General features: G+C 34.7%; 2 protein-coding genes across 2 annotated transcripts in view; one reads left to right on the top strand and one right to left on the bottom strand.

The window, feature by feature from the left end:
* Nucleotides 1-4,011, bottom strand: part of LOC117122216 (serine/threonine-protein kinase Sgk1-like) — a 16,781-nt gene extending 12,770 nt beyond the window's left edge. Inside the window, exon 1 of the mRNA XM_033267726.1 lies at nt 3,801-4,011. The gene's annotated coding sequence lies outside the window, so the exon portion shown is untranslated. The remainder of the gene's footprint in view (nt 1-3,800) is intronic.
* A 1,290-nt stretch (nt 4,012-5,301) lies between these two features.
* Nucleotides 5,302-16,175, top strand: LOC117122251 (solute carrier family 17 member 9-like). The gene is made up of 9 exons (XM_033267785.1): nt 5,302-5,607; nt 6,530-6,656; nt 6,927-7,146; nt 8,515-8,614; nt 10,131-10,367; nt 11,045-11,141; nt 11,356-11,478; nt 12,604-12,775; nt 13,293-16,175. Exons 1-9 carry the CDS (start codon nt 5,444-5,446, stop codon nt 13,460-13,462), a joined length of 1,410 nt encoding a protein of 469 aa, XP_033123676.1. The 5' UTR covers nt 5,302-5,443; the 3' UTR covers nt 13,463-16,175.
* Nucleotides 16,176-16,973: the final 798 nt, after the last annotated feature.

Here is a 16,973-nt window from a genome sequence, read left to right on the forward strand (position 1 = left end):
GACAGCCTTTATCAATGATAAAGGGTTACGCCCGAAAGATCTCGTCTATTTTCTTAATAAATTTTGAGGCAAATCTATTACCATTTCTACGAGTTTATATATATATATATATATATATACCCTATCAAAATATTGAAAATCACATCTTCGTACAAGTTAAAAAAGAATAAAGAAGAGAAAAAAAAATACAAGTTTTAATGCTTTGGCCAGGAATCACCACAAAGTTGACGACAACTAAGCAACGTTGACAACACAGTCTACGCATAGATGGACTTGAATTGGTCCACATGTACAATATTGCACCCTGATTGCACCAAGAGGTAGAAGGCTCGTGGAAGAACAAGCTATCCTGCTGTAGGGCCACAGTGCTTCAGTTTGTACAGTATCTGTGCAAATCCCAGAACACAGGAAATTTGAAAGCTGTGCTAAAAGGATTGCTCAACTTATGTAATGAATATTAATTTCCTTTTATTTTTCATTTGGTCCGACGAGTTGGGACCAGCAGGGAACTTGGCCTGTACAACAGGAGATTACTGTATGCTCCCTACAACCCTCAGCAGGTGTCACCACTGCCAGGAAAATGCATGATGAGATTTATAATTAGAGCCTCTTTCAATTCTTCAATTAGTCCACAGACTTCCCTTGATCCTCTATTCTGAATTCAGAGATGGGAGCACAGGGTACAATTGGCAGAATCTCAAACTCACAGTAAGTTAAGTGTCAACAAATTCTATTTTAAGTACTCTTATCATTGTGTATATATTTACATGTTATATCTCTTTAAGTTCCACTTTTACTACCTAATTGTAGTGTAAACAGTTACTGAGTGAAAATGTTAATTCCAGTAGTTCACTGTACAGTGCCTTTATTGCAATATTATGAATTAAACTACGATGTAATTATTTGGGGCTGCTGTCATTGTCATGCAGGATTTCAACGTATGCAGATGAAAGGGCATACCCTAGTATTTACCACCTGACCAAAGCGCAATGCAAGTATAGAAACTGATAGAAATGTTCTCTTTTTGGGAATCTCTTCTCATCATTTACTTTCTGTTTTGTTTCATATATTTGTCGAGGGGGTAAAAGGAATTTGTTTTCATCATGCATTTATTTTAATGTTTTAAGGGGATACTTAATTTTTTTTTTTATGTACTGTATCTCTCCAATAACTACTGTCCAGCAGCCTCAAAATAAAAATTCATTATACTTTATATTTTGACCTCTTTTTAAAGCAATAAACAAGAAGTTTCTCTCCTGAATCCTTAATTAAAGTGAACATTGGTATAGGCCTACTGCATGTGTTACCAATTCTATCAATTTTGACACTTAACCATGGGGGTTTTATTTTTCTTCGTTTTTCATGTACATGTAGGGTTTTAATGCATACCATAACATGCAACCTCTATTTTAAGTTTTTACTCTATTTATGCTACATCCTTCAAATAAAAAGTTCAATATTTAAAAAAAATGAAACTTTTGGTCATTAACATTGCATCATGAAATAATATTGGGAACATGTAAAACTACAGTAGAACCTCGATTTTACGTACGGTACGGGACCGGAGGGCGTACGTAAATCGGGGGATTCGTTAAATAGAGTTTGGGTTAAATTTGTGGTAACCTTTGACCTAAAATGTACGTAACGCTCATTAAACGTATGTATGAACGAACGATGTTACCTAGGCTATACCTTGCCTCTAGGCCTACGAACAAAACGATCCAAAAGAACCATTTGTTTAGTGTTTTTATTCATCACTTTACGATGTCATAATAAAGTGTTCAAATAAAACCATGTGTCTAGTGTATTAATTCATCACTTTATATCTTTTATTTAACTAAAGAACATGAAAATGTTGTAAGATTACCTATACGACAGAGGTATAACTTGGGAATTCCCCTTCATGCCTATTCTAAACAACAGAGCTGCGGTGTTGTCTGTGCCTGTTAAGACAAACTAAAACCATGTGCGCTGCACTGGGCGAGCCAACGAATTAGCGTTCGTGTACGTGAGACAGCAGCCATGTGCAATGCACTGGGCGAGCCAACCAATTAGCGTTTATGTACGAAACTATGTCTACCCAGCTTCGTGTAAAAAAATTCGACCAGACGAGATTTTCCATGGTTTGCCACACGAAGCTAAGGAGGAAAGCAATTATTTTTAGCACCATCGGTAGTTGTTTATCTCACTCAGTTCACATGGTTTTAGATTACAACAACCCAATATTAGACTCAATCAACGTTGCTGTTTAATGAAAATACGTTGCATTATGGTTTGTTTATTGTTATAGTTTATTGTAATAGTCTTTTTACTTATGGTTGCTCTCAAAAGGGCCGTTTGTTTTGAATATTTTCGGGTTTTTGATGACGTCATCGTCGATACGATGCGTACGTAAAACCGAGGGTTCGTATAACTGGGGTACGTAAAAACGAGGTTCTACTGTATTGTTGTTTTAATTACCGTATACTTCTGCTGATTTCATATTATAAATCAATTGTATTTGCATTGCAAATTAATGCTATAAATCAGTTCTAATTCTACTGTAACTAATTCTTATGTCAATAACAATAAAATCATCAAGAATATGTCACCGTTGTATTAATAAAACATGCCAAAAAGCAGGGGACCATTTTACATTTTTGGTAGTGTCCCTATATTGTGGTCCCTATTATATTGTGGTCTAAGATATAAAAACGCTCCCTGTCAACCCTACAAGGAATTTTTATTCTGGACCAAGGCTCTAGTCGGCCCCTTGCTTCATAACCCTTGTCAGCAAATTTCCCCCACAAAAAAAAAAATTTACTGAGAAATAAAAATTACTCATTTTTAGTTAGTAGTTCAAAATGACCTCATGTCACTTAATAATTTTCCCACCCAGCAGCTGCACTGCAATCCAGCCCGGCAAGAAAGAGGGCGTGAATATGCGAACTAAGTGAGATTCTCAGGAAAAAGCATCTGGTGAGGTGCAATGGCTGAATCTCCCTTTTAAACCTCTAGCATCTATTCGTTAATTTGAGTTTGTATTTGATTGCTTTTTACTTTTTAAGCATGGTAAGTTTCTGATAAGCTTTACAAAAAAGAGAGGGGCGTATGGCCCTTACGCTTCCCCCACCCCTAAATCGCCACTGCCTATCAACTTTGGTCACATTCCCTCTCATCATGTCCCTAAGCTAGTACTATACCAAAGATCATAGAACTGCAACGGGTCCGACTGTCAGAGTTTTGCTGGAACGCAATCCTACTCTCAAAAAGTAATCCCACGAAGGGGCGTGTCCTTCAAAAGAACGTAAAATGCTTTTGTATTGAACGTGTGCTGCGCATACAGAATGTAAGCTCGAGTTTCAAAACACAGCACGCATTCGATACTAATGCCTTTTATGTTCTTTTGAAGGACACGCCCCTTCGTGGGAGTACTTTTTAACATTCCATTGCCTGCATACAAAATAATATATAGGCCTAAGAAAGGGCAGTCGGACCTCTTGCAGTTTTACTCATTGCCGTGCTGAGAGACCACTGCCAAAATAATTGTTTATTAAGGTTTGCAGTGCGCCCTCAAACTTAGACCTATGTAGGCCTTCTTTCCTGCAAGCCACCCACTTCTCTAAGTAGTGATTGGGCCAACTAGCGTCTCTTTTATGCCCAAGGTCCTCAACAAAGCACTCACGACACTTGGCCTAGGCTAGGGCCTACGACTTAGCCAAGAAAATACTAATCTCTAGGCTAGGCTTATTATTCGGGGATGGACTTACTTAGCTTAGGCCTAGGTTTAGTTAGTAGTATAAACATGTTTAAAAACTTACAGTTGCACTCAGTAGTATTAAAAAAGTCTTGATTGGGTCATAACAAAATCAATATTTGAAATAAGCCATTCATCGTAACAACTGACACCTAGAGTTCTTCGTTGTTCACACAAGTTTGTTTATAAAAAAAAAAAGAGTACAGTAGTTTCTACATCATTGATCGAGTTGAACCGCAATATTATATACGAATCACCCTGACTTGTTGTCATAAGTCACGCACAGCTCAGACGTACGAATAATTAGGGAAAAGCACCACCTGTACGCAACTTAATAATAATAATTAATAATATTGACAGGGCCGAGCCGCTGGTACGGTTGGTCATGTTTCAACCTGACCATTGATAACCGGGGTTTGCATTCTTTAGACCCATAAAACACAAAAATGCTCTGGCATCGGGGATCATTCGCCCCTATCCCCGACTGGGAAAAGCCATTGTTTTTGTTCTGATTTTTTTTTTCTTTTTTCTTGCATATATTTTTCCTATTTTTTTGCACTGTTTTTTTCTGGCCGTCACTTTGGTCACTTCCCATGCTTAGAATTTTTTTGTGCTTTGCCAAAGCATAGGCCATATACTGTATCAAGGATGTGCCTCCTAATATTTTATATATGGTGGGGTGTGCGTGCGAGGACCAATTAAAGTGATCTAAGGTCAAACAGACTACACCGGGTATTTAAAAAAACTGGTCAGTTGATGTGAATGAAACTTACGGGAAATTTCCCTGTTTAATCAAGTTATACGGAACTTGAAGCATGTGTTTAAGTGATGATCCAGTGTGTTGATCTAAGGACTATTTAAAAGAAAACGTCCCAGACCACATATTTCGAAAACGGATCAACTGATCTGAATGAAACATTCGGAAAAATTTAACCAAGTTACAAGGAAGATTGGCGACGAATCAGTCAAGAGTGTATGGCGCGCAATGGTTGTCACGTGTAGGCCTACCTCGCTATTACCATTGCAGCCTTAGTTCAAGTCTCACTATAAAGTCTCACCTTTATACCTTTTTCAACGACTTTCTTTTTGTAGCAATTTCAACTTCATTTCTCATAAAGCAATGGAGAAAAGCCCTATGTTCTGTTGAATTCAAACAGACATAGTAAGTCTAATTAAAATTAATTCTATAATTCGTTGCAATAGGCCTAGCTGGGCTAACTGACATTATATTTGATTTCGTTGTTGGTATGATTAACCGAGTAATTTATCAATATAATTATTAATCTATTTGCCTATGTAGGCCATATTATAAGCCTATTATGTGTAATTGTGGGATCGATGTATATACACGAACAAAATTACACAGTTCTACATAAAAGGACAAAAACATTATTCACGTATACAATGCTTTACGTGTTTTAATACTTTTAATTTTTTAATGAGCCTCTTTAAAATCTGTGTTTCCAAAGTAATTTATGGACGCCATAAATGAATCTCTTAACTTGAATAGTACTAGGCCTATTGGTAGTTAGTACTAATGGATGTTGTAGTGAAGCCACAAAATACGCCGCAACGTGGATGATTCGACAACAAGGTGGGCAAAGAAAAGACACCAAGGTGACGTGGAGAGGATCGAGGAGGCGAAAGAAATTCAGTAGGCATCCCTAGGCTAGGTCTACTTGTAAATATGTAAAGAAGGATCAGAAAATGGAGGCAAATCAAGTTCTTTTTTCTCCAGACGATGGAAAATTTATTTCAGGTGATGAGAAAGACACACTTTTATTACCTAAACATCAAATCGGTGACACGACTTCGCTTCAAATATCACTTGAAAACGATGAGCTGAAACAAAACGCTGAAGTTTGGAATGAGTAAGTACAGGTCCAGGGTGCATTTGCGCAAACCATCAATACCGTATGGTAGGCCTAGCCCTAGCATAGATAGGAACCGCCCAAGAATCACTGTGTTTTCACATGTACTGTATTAATGTTATTAGTACAAGGTGTATAATAGGCCTATGCGTATGGGTTTATTTTCAAATAGTTTGCTGATACTGTGATTTTTAATGACTTGTTGGCTTGGTCTACGATATTATTGTACAAGTTATAGGCCCTAGGCCTAGGCTATACTGTGAGTATTATTGCGTAATATTATTAATTTTGGCTCTCAGTATACGATTACGAGAAACTATTTGTTGTCATTTTGGCTTTAATAATCCCATACTTTAAAAAGTCAAGGGACACCATTGCCGACCCCACATCTATCAAGGCTTGGTCCAAAAGCCTTGATAGATGTGGGGTTTTTACTAGCCTATCCAAGCCTTGGATAGTAGAAACGTTACAAAATGTCAAATAAGCTTCAATTCAAGAGTAGCCCCTAGTATGCCTAACAAAAATGGAAGCTAATATATTAAATAGTCTATATACAACATATAGGCTTAGATGAAAGGCATAGATATACTTTACTTTATTGTCACATCAAACAGACAATTAGACAAACTGATAAACAATTAGTCACAAATACTATAGCAGTGAATACATACGGTAGTCTCCTTCATGGAGGTATTTAAGAACCGATTATTATTTTTGGTTGTTGATGGTTCGTAAATTGTTAGGACTATTAACGGGATACCAGGGTCTGTGATTTTCTCTGGGCCTCCTAAAATAATTATTAGCCACAGTACCATTTTTTGAGATAAACCGACATTACTACGTCATTATCAACATCTCCAAACTTACTGAATGTATGCTGACATGCATCTGAATATTTTCATATTTTTTCCATGACTTTTAGCAAAGAACAGTGGCAGTGGACGATTTCGCTCTTTATTGGAACCATGTTGTTGTATGCTCAAAGGACTGCTTTGCCTTTATGTGCTGTTAGTGTTGCCACCGAATTTGGATGGGACAAAGCCCAAACAGTAGGTATTTGCCATTGTTAAATCGCTGTAGGCATAGTGTGTTGAAAAAAGTTTGAGGTAAAAGAAAATCATTATCTTATTATCGGCAAGTGGTTTGTAGCTTATTGAAGAAGATTCTGCTAACCAATGTCAAGGAGCCCTTGCTTTTCACTAGTGTACAATTCCCTGTGAAATTGTATGTCAAGAAACACTGCCAGTTACGTAATGATACACATGATCTTAGCCAAATGCGAAAGTTGTTTCTATTGGTGTTTTCTCTTTTTCTTGCAGGGACTTGTTCTAAGTTGTTTCTTCTGGGGATACACAATGACCCAAATCATTGGAGGCTACACGAGTGATAAGGTCGGCGGTGATCAGGTGATCTCAATGGCCATGTTGGTTACAGGAGTGATCACTCTGATCACGCCAGAAGCAGCGTATTATTTTGATGATAAATCCAGCACTCTGTCTCTTCTCATACTGCTAAGATTTTTCATGGGAATGTCTCAAGGTAAGTGCCAAACTACATGGTTGAAGAGGTATTTGGTGGTTCCATGGTTTTCCATGTGGAAGCGATTCGGCGCAGTGGAAGCAGCTTGGTTTCCCAACCTCAAGGTCAGGGTTTCAATCCTTCGCTGTGCATTTCGTTTGTGTCCTTTAGCAAGGTACTTTATCTGCATTTCTTTAGTCTATCCAGCTCTATCAATAGTTACTGCAACTTGCTGGGAGTAACCAGCGGTGGACCTGCGTCCCACCCAGGGGGAGCATCATGCTCTCGTCCACTTCACACTACTTGAAACTAGGGATAAGCTCCTGCGCTATGGGCCCTAGTGGCTTGGCAAGGATTTACTTTACAGATTTTCATGCTTTAAAAAGTATAACTAAATATTATTGGCTCACATAAAAAAAAAAAAATACTTGTCCATACTTGTGGACTTAACATACTTTGATTTTAAGCAACACTTTACTTATACAATTGATATTACATTAGGAATAAATTATATTATAGAAAATTAAAGTCTGAATTTATTAAATTATTGTATGGGAATGAACCACTTGTACAGTAAATTTGGCCTTTAATGCTATGTGAAGGGATATTTATACCACCGTGATATGAGATATCTGAACAAGGTTCATACTACAGATTTTTGTTGAATGAACAGGATTTATATCACAGATTTTTTTTTGAGTGGGTTGTGTGACCTAAACATTTTTTCAAAATAACTAATCCAACTGTTGTTAAAAAAAACATTATTTGGAGTAATTTTTATGAGCTATGAATTCTGTAAAACAAGACATCATTACATTCCACATGCTACCTCGCCATATGTGGTAGGATTTACAACCTTTGATTCCGTAGGTATAATAGAAATAAAAAAATAAATAAAAATCAGACAAAATATAAATATATACTCAGTTGGGATTGATGTAATAAACACATTTGATATTAAGGACCCAAAAAATGACATTACTTTGAATAACTTAAGACAAATATTAACAATGTGTACAAATCAAGTTAACATATGGAGAGAAGTTAATGAGTTGATCTGCTAATAGTAGTATTTGCCATGTGAATAGAGTTAAACATTAACAGTTGTAGTATACATTACATTTTGGCACCATATTGAATGCGCCTGCTATATTTTTATGTTACATAATAGATACTCTAGTATTTTCACATTGGTTATTTACCTATTATCTTACTGGTTACAAGCAAATTTTATAAATCTTTTAAAATTATCTATTGATAATAAAGTTATTAAAATATTTTATACATCTGCAATTTTTTATTAAACAGATTTGTACAAATTTTTCTAGGATAAAAAAAAAGAAACAAAATAATTTGTGATTCAAGATTTTGTATTCCTATATTTTTCAGCATTTCATTATCCTGGAATGACAAGTCTGATGTATAAGAGAGCCCAGCCGGAAGACAGATCATGTGTCATAGGAGTAGTATATGCCAGTGGGTATGCCGGGTGAGTTGCAATTCAGACACTTTGAAACATGTGGTGACGACAAGCCAAACCAGTCGCTCCTCGTGTTTTTGAGATAAGGGCCAAAACATTTTGAAATTTCAAAATTTTCAAAATATATTTTATTGCACTAAAATAAATTTTATATATTATTTACATGTTGTTATTTTCGTCATTAAAACAACATTTTATAATGATTTGGTGATGCCTCTGCCTGAAAAATGTCTGAAATCGTAAACTTAGAAGGCTAATTTCTCAAATACTGTTTGTTGAAACTCCTGTAACTCCTTATCAAAATGTCAAATTAATGATTCATTATGATTTGATGACTTTCATTTTAATGCATAGCACTGTGCTTTATGTTTGATAAAAACTACATTTATTGATTTTATGTACGTTGTTTTCGTACCAATATTCGGTGGGGATTTCCAAAGATGGGCCAGGCCCGCCCATCGGCTCAGTGCTACGCCCCACTGGCTTCCATTTTGGACGGCCTATTTCGTTTTTTTGGCTAAACCTCTGAGTACCAGTAATAAGTAAAAAACAATTTTGTGCGAGGAGTGACTGTTTTGGCTTGTCTTTGCCACACATAGTTTAATTTTATTATAGAAAATTAAAGTCTGGATTGATTAAATTATTCTATGGGAATGAACAGTATACGGAAAATTTCGCCTTTCATATCTATGTGAATGAATATTTATACCACAGATGTGAGATGTCTGAACAAGATTTATTAATCTTGTAGGTTGGGAGTAATTATTATGAGATGGAAAGGAAATATTATGGTAATAATTTATATAAATTTTATGAATCATTATTTTGGTGGGTTTGTTCTGCCACAATGTCTATTACAATGGCTGTATTCGACTGGTTGTTTTTTGTTAAGCCACACCTGCTTTGTTTCGCAGTCGTAAAATCCTACTTAACGAAGACGACCAGACAAGTAGAAAACTGGTAAATAATCGGCAAAACAGAATGGCTGCGTAGTTATCGTGATACACAATTTTTCGCTTGTGAATGCATTCACTCATCTGTGTGTCCAGCATTGCATACTTACTACTGTAAATCAATTTTTTTGATGACGCATACGCAGAGTTGTTAAGAACTCACCAACGGACCAATTTTTAATGCAGTCCAATCCAGTCCTCCTACTGGCCTGACTGTATATTCTGCCGATGACCATTCCAGATTTCAGGAGAGAACATATCACACAACGTTCAAACATGCACAGTTAAATTAACTTGATGTCATTACATTCTGCATTCTTCATCATCTCAATTTAAAATCTCCTTATTTATTTCACTTGACCACACATTCACATTGCTCAACCTTTGACCCCTTTCCTTGGCCTGTTTGTTTGATCAAGGCATGAGCCTTGCTTCCATATCCTCCGAGTTTTCCTTTCATTAATAATTTTGTGTTGTTAATGTGTGTACTGATTTTCCTATTTTCTTCCTTTTTTCCTTTTAAGTCTTTCTCCAAACTTTGACCATCCTGTTAAATTATTTTTTATTGTCAGGTCTGTGATGTCTGGAAGCTTAGGATCCATACTGCTTGAAGTATTTGATTGGCACGTAGTTTTCCACGTATTTGGCCTCGCTGCACTTGCATGGGCATTGTACGTGCGTACTTACATGTTAAAGAAACAGTCAGTTATAGTAATCAATCAAAATGGTGTTAATAGAGAGAAGAAACGCTTGAATAGAAACGCAGAACCAATTCAGTGGAAGAAACTATTAAAACACAAAGCATTCTGGTAAGATGCTCACGTCTTCAAAATATCAATGTGTATATGCACAATAAACACCCCCTAATAAGATAACATACTATTTGGCAATGATACAACAAATATGATGTTTAAATTGTTTTGATAGTATTGAATATTATACTGTAATTTCATAATTTTATTTCTCTCAAAACGCAAGAGTAAAGAATCTGGTAGGCAAAAAGGGAACATGTCCCTGCAACCAGATGCCTACTAGAGAAACAATGATAAAGGTAATAACAATGACAATAATAATAATAATAATAATAATAATAATAATAATAATAATAATAATAATAATAATAAAAATAACAACAATAAAAATAATAATAATACAAATAAAATTGAAAATAATAACAATGTTGATAATAATAATACTAATAATAATAGTAATTAAAATAATAATAATAATAAGATTAATAATAATGATTAATAATAATAAAAATAACAATAAGAAAAATAAAAGAAATAATAGTAAAAATAATAAAACAAGTAAGGATAATCAGAATCAATAGACACAGTGACAAATATGCTTATAATGAGTCAAGATATCTGTTGATTCTACACTTCGTTTGCAATCTTTATGTGTATCATGTGATTTACTCTTGTCAACAATAGTTATGTATATTCTTCATTACAGCACTCCTCAATATAATTTTTCATTCTAGGGCTCTGTTGACTGGTCATTTTTGTGGTAACTATGCATTAGGTATTCTTTTGTCCTGGCTTCCAACTTTCTTCACTGAAACTTTTCCAGGCAAGAAGGTAAACAAGCATTACTCTCTTAATAAATGATTTTGTAAAGCGCCACTTTATAAATTGAAACTTTCAACTACACTAGGCCCTAAAAATGTATTGCCCCTGAAAATGGCAAAAAATTGATCAATGTCAGTGTTTAAATTTGCTCATTGTGATGTAACTGAAATTATTTACTAGCGCATAGAAATGATGAGTGTTTTTAAAAATGTTCAAATTTCAGGGCTGGGTGTTTAATGTTCTTCCATGGTTGGTAGCTATCCCATTTTCTGTTTGTTCTGGAGTGCTAGCTGATAAACTCATATCTTCTGGACATTCTGTAGGAATTGCCCGCAAGTTAATTCATGTAAGTATTGACAAAGTATGGTAATTATCACCTTTGAATCAACCCAACATGCAAATACAAAATATATTTAGTTTTAACTAGTATCCCTCAGTCGATATATACATACATGCCAGGTGCGGACCCAGTACTATTACCCCCTCCCCGTTTTGGCACTAAATGTTAAAATTTCAATGCATTATATTGTAATTAGCGCTACTCACTTTTCTATTCTGAAAATGTTGTGCCCCCATTTGAAAATTTCTAGATTCACCCCTGCATGCATACATACACACATATGTATGTATGTATATATGTAGAATATGTTTTGTTCAAAGGATACCTGCTCAGTGGCACAACGCCTATGTGCTCTCGTGCGGCGGTCTGCAGGGCCCCCAAACCCTAGGGGCCCCAAAGGTGCTCCTAACCACGTGGTCCTCCTCAGTCTATCACCCTGACCCAAAAGGGCTATGTTGATAGGCCTACATAACAGCATAATGTGTCTCCGACATCGACTGTATATCATATTGTATCCAGTGGTGAAATAAAGGGGCCCCAAAATTTGAAATTTACGTCAGATGCCAAGTCACTGATGCGCACTGCGTGTGTAAATCTGGGTGTATCTATAACCAAGCATAGACATCTAGGCCTAGGCTCACGTATGTTTCGCGTTGACAACCAGCTGTCTAAGGAAATTAAAATGTCCGAGAAAAAGTTTGTAATCACGTGACTAAATGACGCTCGTTGATTAGTCGGTTTATCTGTCAATCAAATCTAGTCGATTTCTTTTGTTATTTATCTGTTATTAAATTTCTCTTTGGTTTTGATATGTTTATCTTATTTATTTTAATATTGGGGATGGAGCATATTTAGGAGAGCCTTCATGAACCTGTTTCATTTTAATCCAGGCTCTTCACCTTTTTTGTTTTCCGTAAAATTCTATTTTAGACTGTGCTACTGTGCAAAAACTAAATACAGTTACTAATATAAACATAAATGCTGTCTTTCTATCACGTCTTCTATATAGATATAAAGAAAGCATAGTGGGCCTACCAACCAAGTAATGTATGCTCAGACATGTATAATTCATTTCCTATTTTCAACTGCACAATGCTAACTGGCTCTCTCTTTTTTTTTTCATCTTTGCAGAGTATATCAAGCATCTTATTAATATTTCCGCTTTTTATTGTTGGGTTTTCAAGTTCGTTTCAAGTTTGCATCTTTTTAATGATGATGGCAGTATCTGGCCAGGCATTTGCAAACGGCGGTATAATTAACAATCCTAATGATATAGCTCCTAAAAATTCTGGTTCTGTTTTTGGTAAGTATTTTTTCTATCTGGTGAAAAGAGGAGGATAATAATGATAATGATACAAATAATAATGCTAAGAGTCTAGATTTTGCCTTTCATATTTTCAGGCAAACATTCACTTTTTTGTGTATGGCTTTTATTATAAAAGCCATATATGTAATAGAAAAAAATATGATGCTATATAAGGTTACAATTTCATCACAGTCAATATTAATTTATTTTTATAATTACTATCAGTAAAATAATGTTGGGCATTTAGAAAGCGGCTTTTGCCTTGGAGGTCACAAACCACTGAAAAGTTTGTTGCAATAATTACAACGGCAATACATAATATAAAATATATATACTGTAGCTATTAGTTTTGATCCACATATATCCAATATTTCTGTTTGACTAAAATGCAGCAAGTAACCTCATTTACATACAGGTGCAGTCAATAGCCATATTAGTATGTCCTGTGGAAATATGTTCAAAAGTGAGATAAGCCACTTAATTAGCTGTTCTTTGTTTTTTTTTTGTTTTGCAGGCATTATGAATACATTTGGTGCAATAAGTAGTTTTGTTGGTACGTATGTTGCCGGCTACATTCTCCACCATACAAACAGCTGGGCTGCCGTCTTCATGTCCGCAGCCGGTGCAATCCTTATAGGTTGGGTTTCGTTTGTATTATTTGGTACAGGGAAGAGAATCATTTGAAATGCTCAGCCTTGCCATTCAACATAGATACCTCATTGGCAAAATTGTCAAAATTATTTTAGCTCTCTTGATGTGTGAAAAGGATATTGAATTTAGGAATTTTGGCCACGCTAGGCTACCTTTTAAAATGTGACACCCTAAAGTCATGTTCACATGGCATTAATTCCGACAAAGGTTAACACTACCTTCAAATTGAACCACCGTTTACACTTCTACATAAATATGCAGTCCCCCCCCCCCCCTTGGAAGGACCTGGCTACGGGCCTGCCAAGGGGGTATTCTAATCATGGATACATTCAGTTCAGAGATTTAGCAGAGTTGCGCTATTGGATTTTCCTGCTCTAGAAAAACAGTTTGTTTTCTTGTAGGGAAATATTTACTCTTAATGAATGGCTTGGGTAATTTCACTATCAAAAATGCAGTCTTTATACACTAGGTTATTTTTGGTCAAATTGATTTACCAAAAAAGAATAAGGCTTACGACATGCAGAAACGTGTATTTCCAGGCTAGTTAGAGATGTGTTATTAATGTTGTCTTTTAGTCTTAGTTTTTCAACCTGGCCTAAAGGCCTATTTTATACATCATTTGAGAGCCTAAAAAGACCAATCAAAGATATCATTCCATTCAAACATGCTATACAGTTTATATGGGTCATTACAATGTATTGATTATGAAATGGAGGGGTTTTGATCATAATTAGACCAAATGTATAATAATGGTGAATATTTAAAAATTTAAATTGTACATTATGTTTCAATTCATCCTTATTATCTTGTGGAAATGTTGTGTATATGGATCATAATTCATTTAAATGACGAATATACATTTATCATAATTTTTACAAGAATGTAATGGTAGAATTTGCTGTACAGTTTTACAAATTTTAAAGAAAATATTTGTTTACATTTAAGTGAAAGTATAGAATATGTGAATTATTTATTCTTATATTTAAAATATTTATGAATTGAAAGTGTTGTGAATATCGGAAATTGTTTCTCCTCAACAAGGCTGAATTATGACATATAATATTAGGTACATTAAATATAATAATTAGTTTAATAAGCTATAAATAATATTAAGTTAATACAAGATAAATGTGGCGCTACTTAAGATGCTAATCCTACTTTAGAAACCATTTCATTATACAGTACTTTATAGAAACAATTACAATTATTTATTGAACTTTGTTAATTGAATGCATAATGATTTCTGAAAAACATTTGTAAATCACATAATCTAATCATGTAGACCATGATTAGCTCATGAACCATAGGGACCTGTCCTGTCCCTTGGATATTGTTGGGTGATTTATTCTCTGTAAACATCGAAGATCACCCACAAGTCTGAAGAAGACTTGTTTCCAGTGGAGTCCTTCTGGTGGTGATCGGCAGTATACAGGGAGACAATCCCCTACACTTTCCCAAAGAGTGTACTGCGTTCCCTACACTTTCCCAAAGAGTGTACTGCGTTCCCTACACTTTCCCAAAGAGTGTACTGCGTTCCCTACACTTTCCCAAAGAGTGTACTGCATTCTTCAACATGCTCATGGGCCATAATGCACATGGGACCAAGGGCTTAAACGTCACATCCAAAAGACTGTGCGCTATCGTAAATTGCATTCAGTTCAGCCCACCAACTGAAATAAAAGCAGCGATGAGAATTGACCAGGGGACCAAGTGAACTCTGCGGTTCAGCGCACACGCAGTGGCTACCACCACTTTAGCCAACTGAGCTAAACCGCTCTTTGGTCCCACAAAAACAGTTGTGTAACTGTAGGTAAACAAATGCCTGTCTGGGACAACACAAGTGTTTGTAGGACACGCATGTACAGTATTCCTTGCATTGTTATGATTGGTCAGTTGCTAAGTTTGACGGACATTCCGAAACGGTCCATTATAGACTTGTTTATGTTCTTCATTTCAAATTATGTTGTTGTGATAAGCTAATGTTAATCACATGACTATTTCATCAGCTCAGCTCTTCTATCACAGTATAATAAATCTAAAATTGTATTATGAAATGCATGTATAAAATAAGTGTAAGTGAGGTTAAGAAAACATCTTTGCCTTTACAGTATTTCTAATGTTCAACAAGACACAGGGTCGCAACATCTTACTTTGTAGTACAGATGTGTTTGCAATCATCGGATCAATCAATTTGCCATGTTTTATTTTTTTAAGCGTAGTTGCAAATATATGTTAGTGATAGTTGACTCTAGTATTAGCGTGGATAGCACCTTTGGCTGATTTTTTTTAGTGGAAATGTTTAGTTTTACTACGAACATGCCTTAATGACTGGTTACAATCTGTTATTGGTGATAGTATTTTAGCAATTATAACAAAACAAGTTTTATCGAAGTAGTTGCTTATTTTGATAGGTACACATATATTTTGCAAGTCAAATGTACATATCTGTAATAAGATATTATAGTCTCAATTAAGGAACTGGTGCTACTGAATTTAAGTTGTTTATAATTAATAAATGAAAACCACATTAAAATTATGAATATGGAGTAAATATATATTGATGGAACAATATTTGAATCTTCTACTCCTGTTGTTAGGAACTTGTGCAACTGAATTTAAACAATATATTTGCATGAGTTTACTATTAATTAAAGATAACTACATTTAAATATGGATATTGAACTATAAATATTGGAATATAAATATTGATGAAAGTACATATGGAACAAATAATTAATTGAATCTTTTATTACCACCCACCTATAGAGGGTGCACTAGACACTTATCCTAATGAATTAGTGCTGATAAATTAAAGCAATTTAAATTAATATATTTTTGATGAATTACTGCTAAGTTTAAATTTTAATAGATTGTGAACATCTGAAATTTGAGAATCATTATATAACCACGAGCCTTTAATCTTTTCTTTTTCTTCGAAAGTGTCTTTGGCGCAAGAGCTCTACAAAAATTTATACACAAGAATCACTTAACAACAATGTCATACAATTTTAATATTTGTTATAGAGTAAAATAACATTTTTTGAATAATTTCAGATGCCTCTTCCTCAAAGTTGAGGGGTAGACTGAGGTCAGTTAAGGGACTGATGAATTTTCTGCAATGGAATGTCTTAATGCCCACCCCTCCCCTCCATTTTGCATCCTGATGATGAAAAGAAAGTGATTTCATAATAGATTTTAATTTTTTGTTCCATTAATCTCAATTTGTAAACTGCATGATCATATATTTTTTATCTAGATTCTTATTTTAATTTAATGTACAGATATTTGTGTACCTAAATACTAGTTATAAAGTATTACCATTATCAAATGTGAAGCCTATTAAAATTGTTGATAATTAAAATTATCTTTTTACTTTCACAATCCCAATTATTGTACAATAAATGTACATACTGTAGTTGTTCGGATCCACATCTGTATTTTTTTGATGCAAAGATTATGCAATTATTATTTTAACAGATTAGTACATTTTAATCATTTTAATATTTATAATCTTTATTGAATAAAGATATATTCTATAATTGAA

The sequence above is a fragment of the Anneissia japonica genome, unplaced genomic scaffold, assembly GCF_011630105.1.
Source record: "Anneissia japonica isolate Jap-2015-1 unplaced genomic scaffold, ASM1163010v1 scaffold287708_len1499824_cov190, whole genome shotgun sequence".
Lineage (NCBI taxonomy): Eukaryota > Metazoa > Echinodermata > Crinoidea > Comatulida > Comatulidae > Anneissia > Anneissia japonica.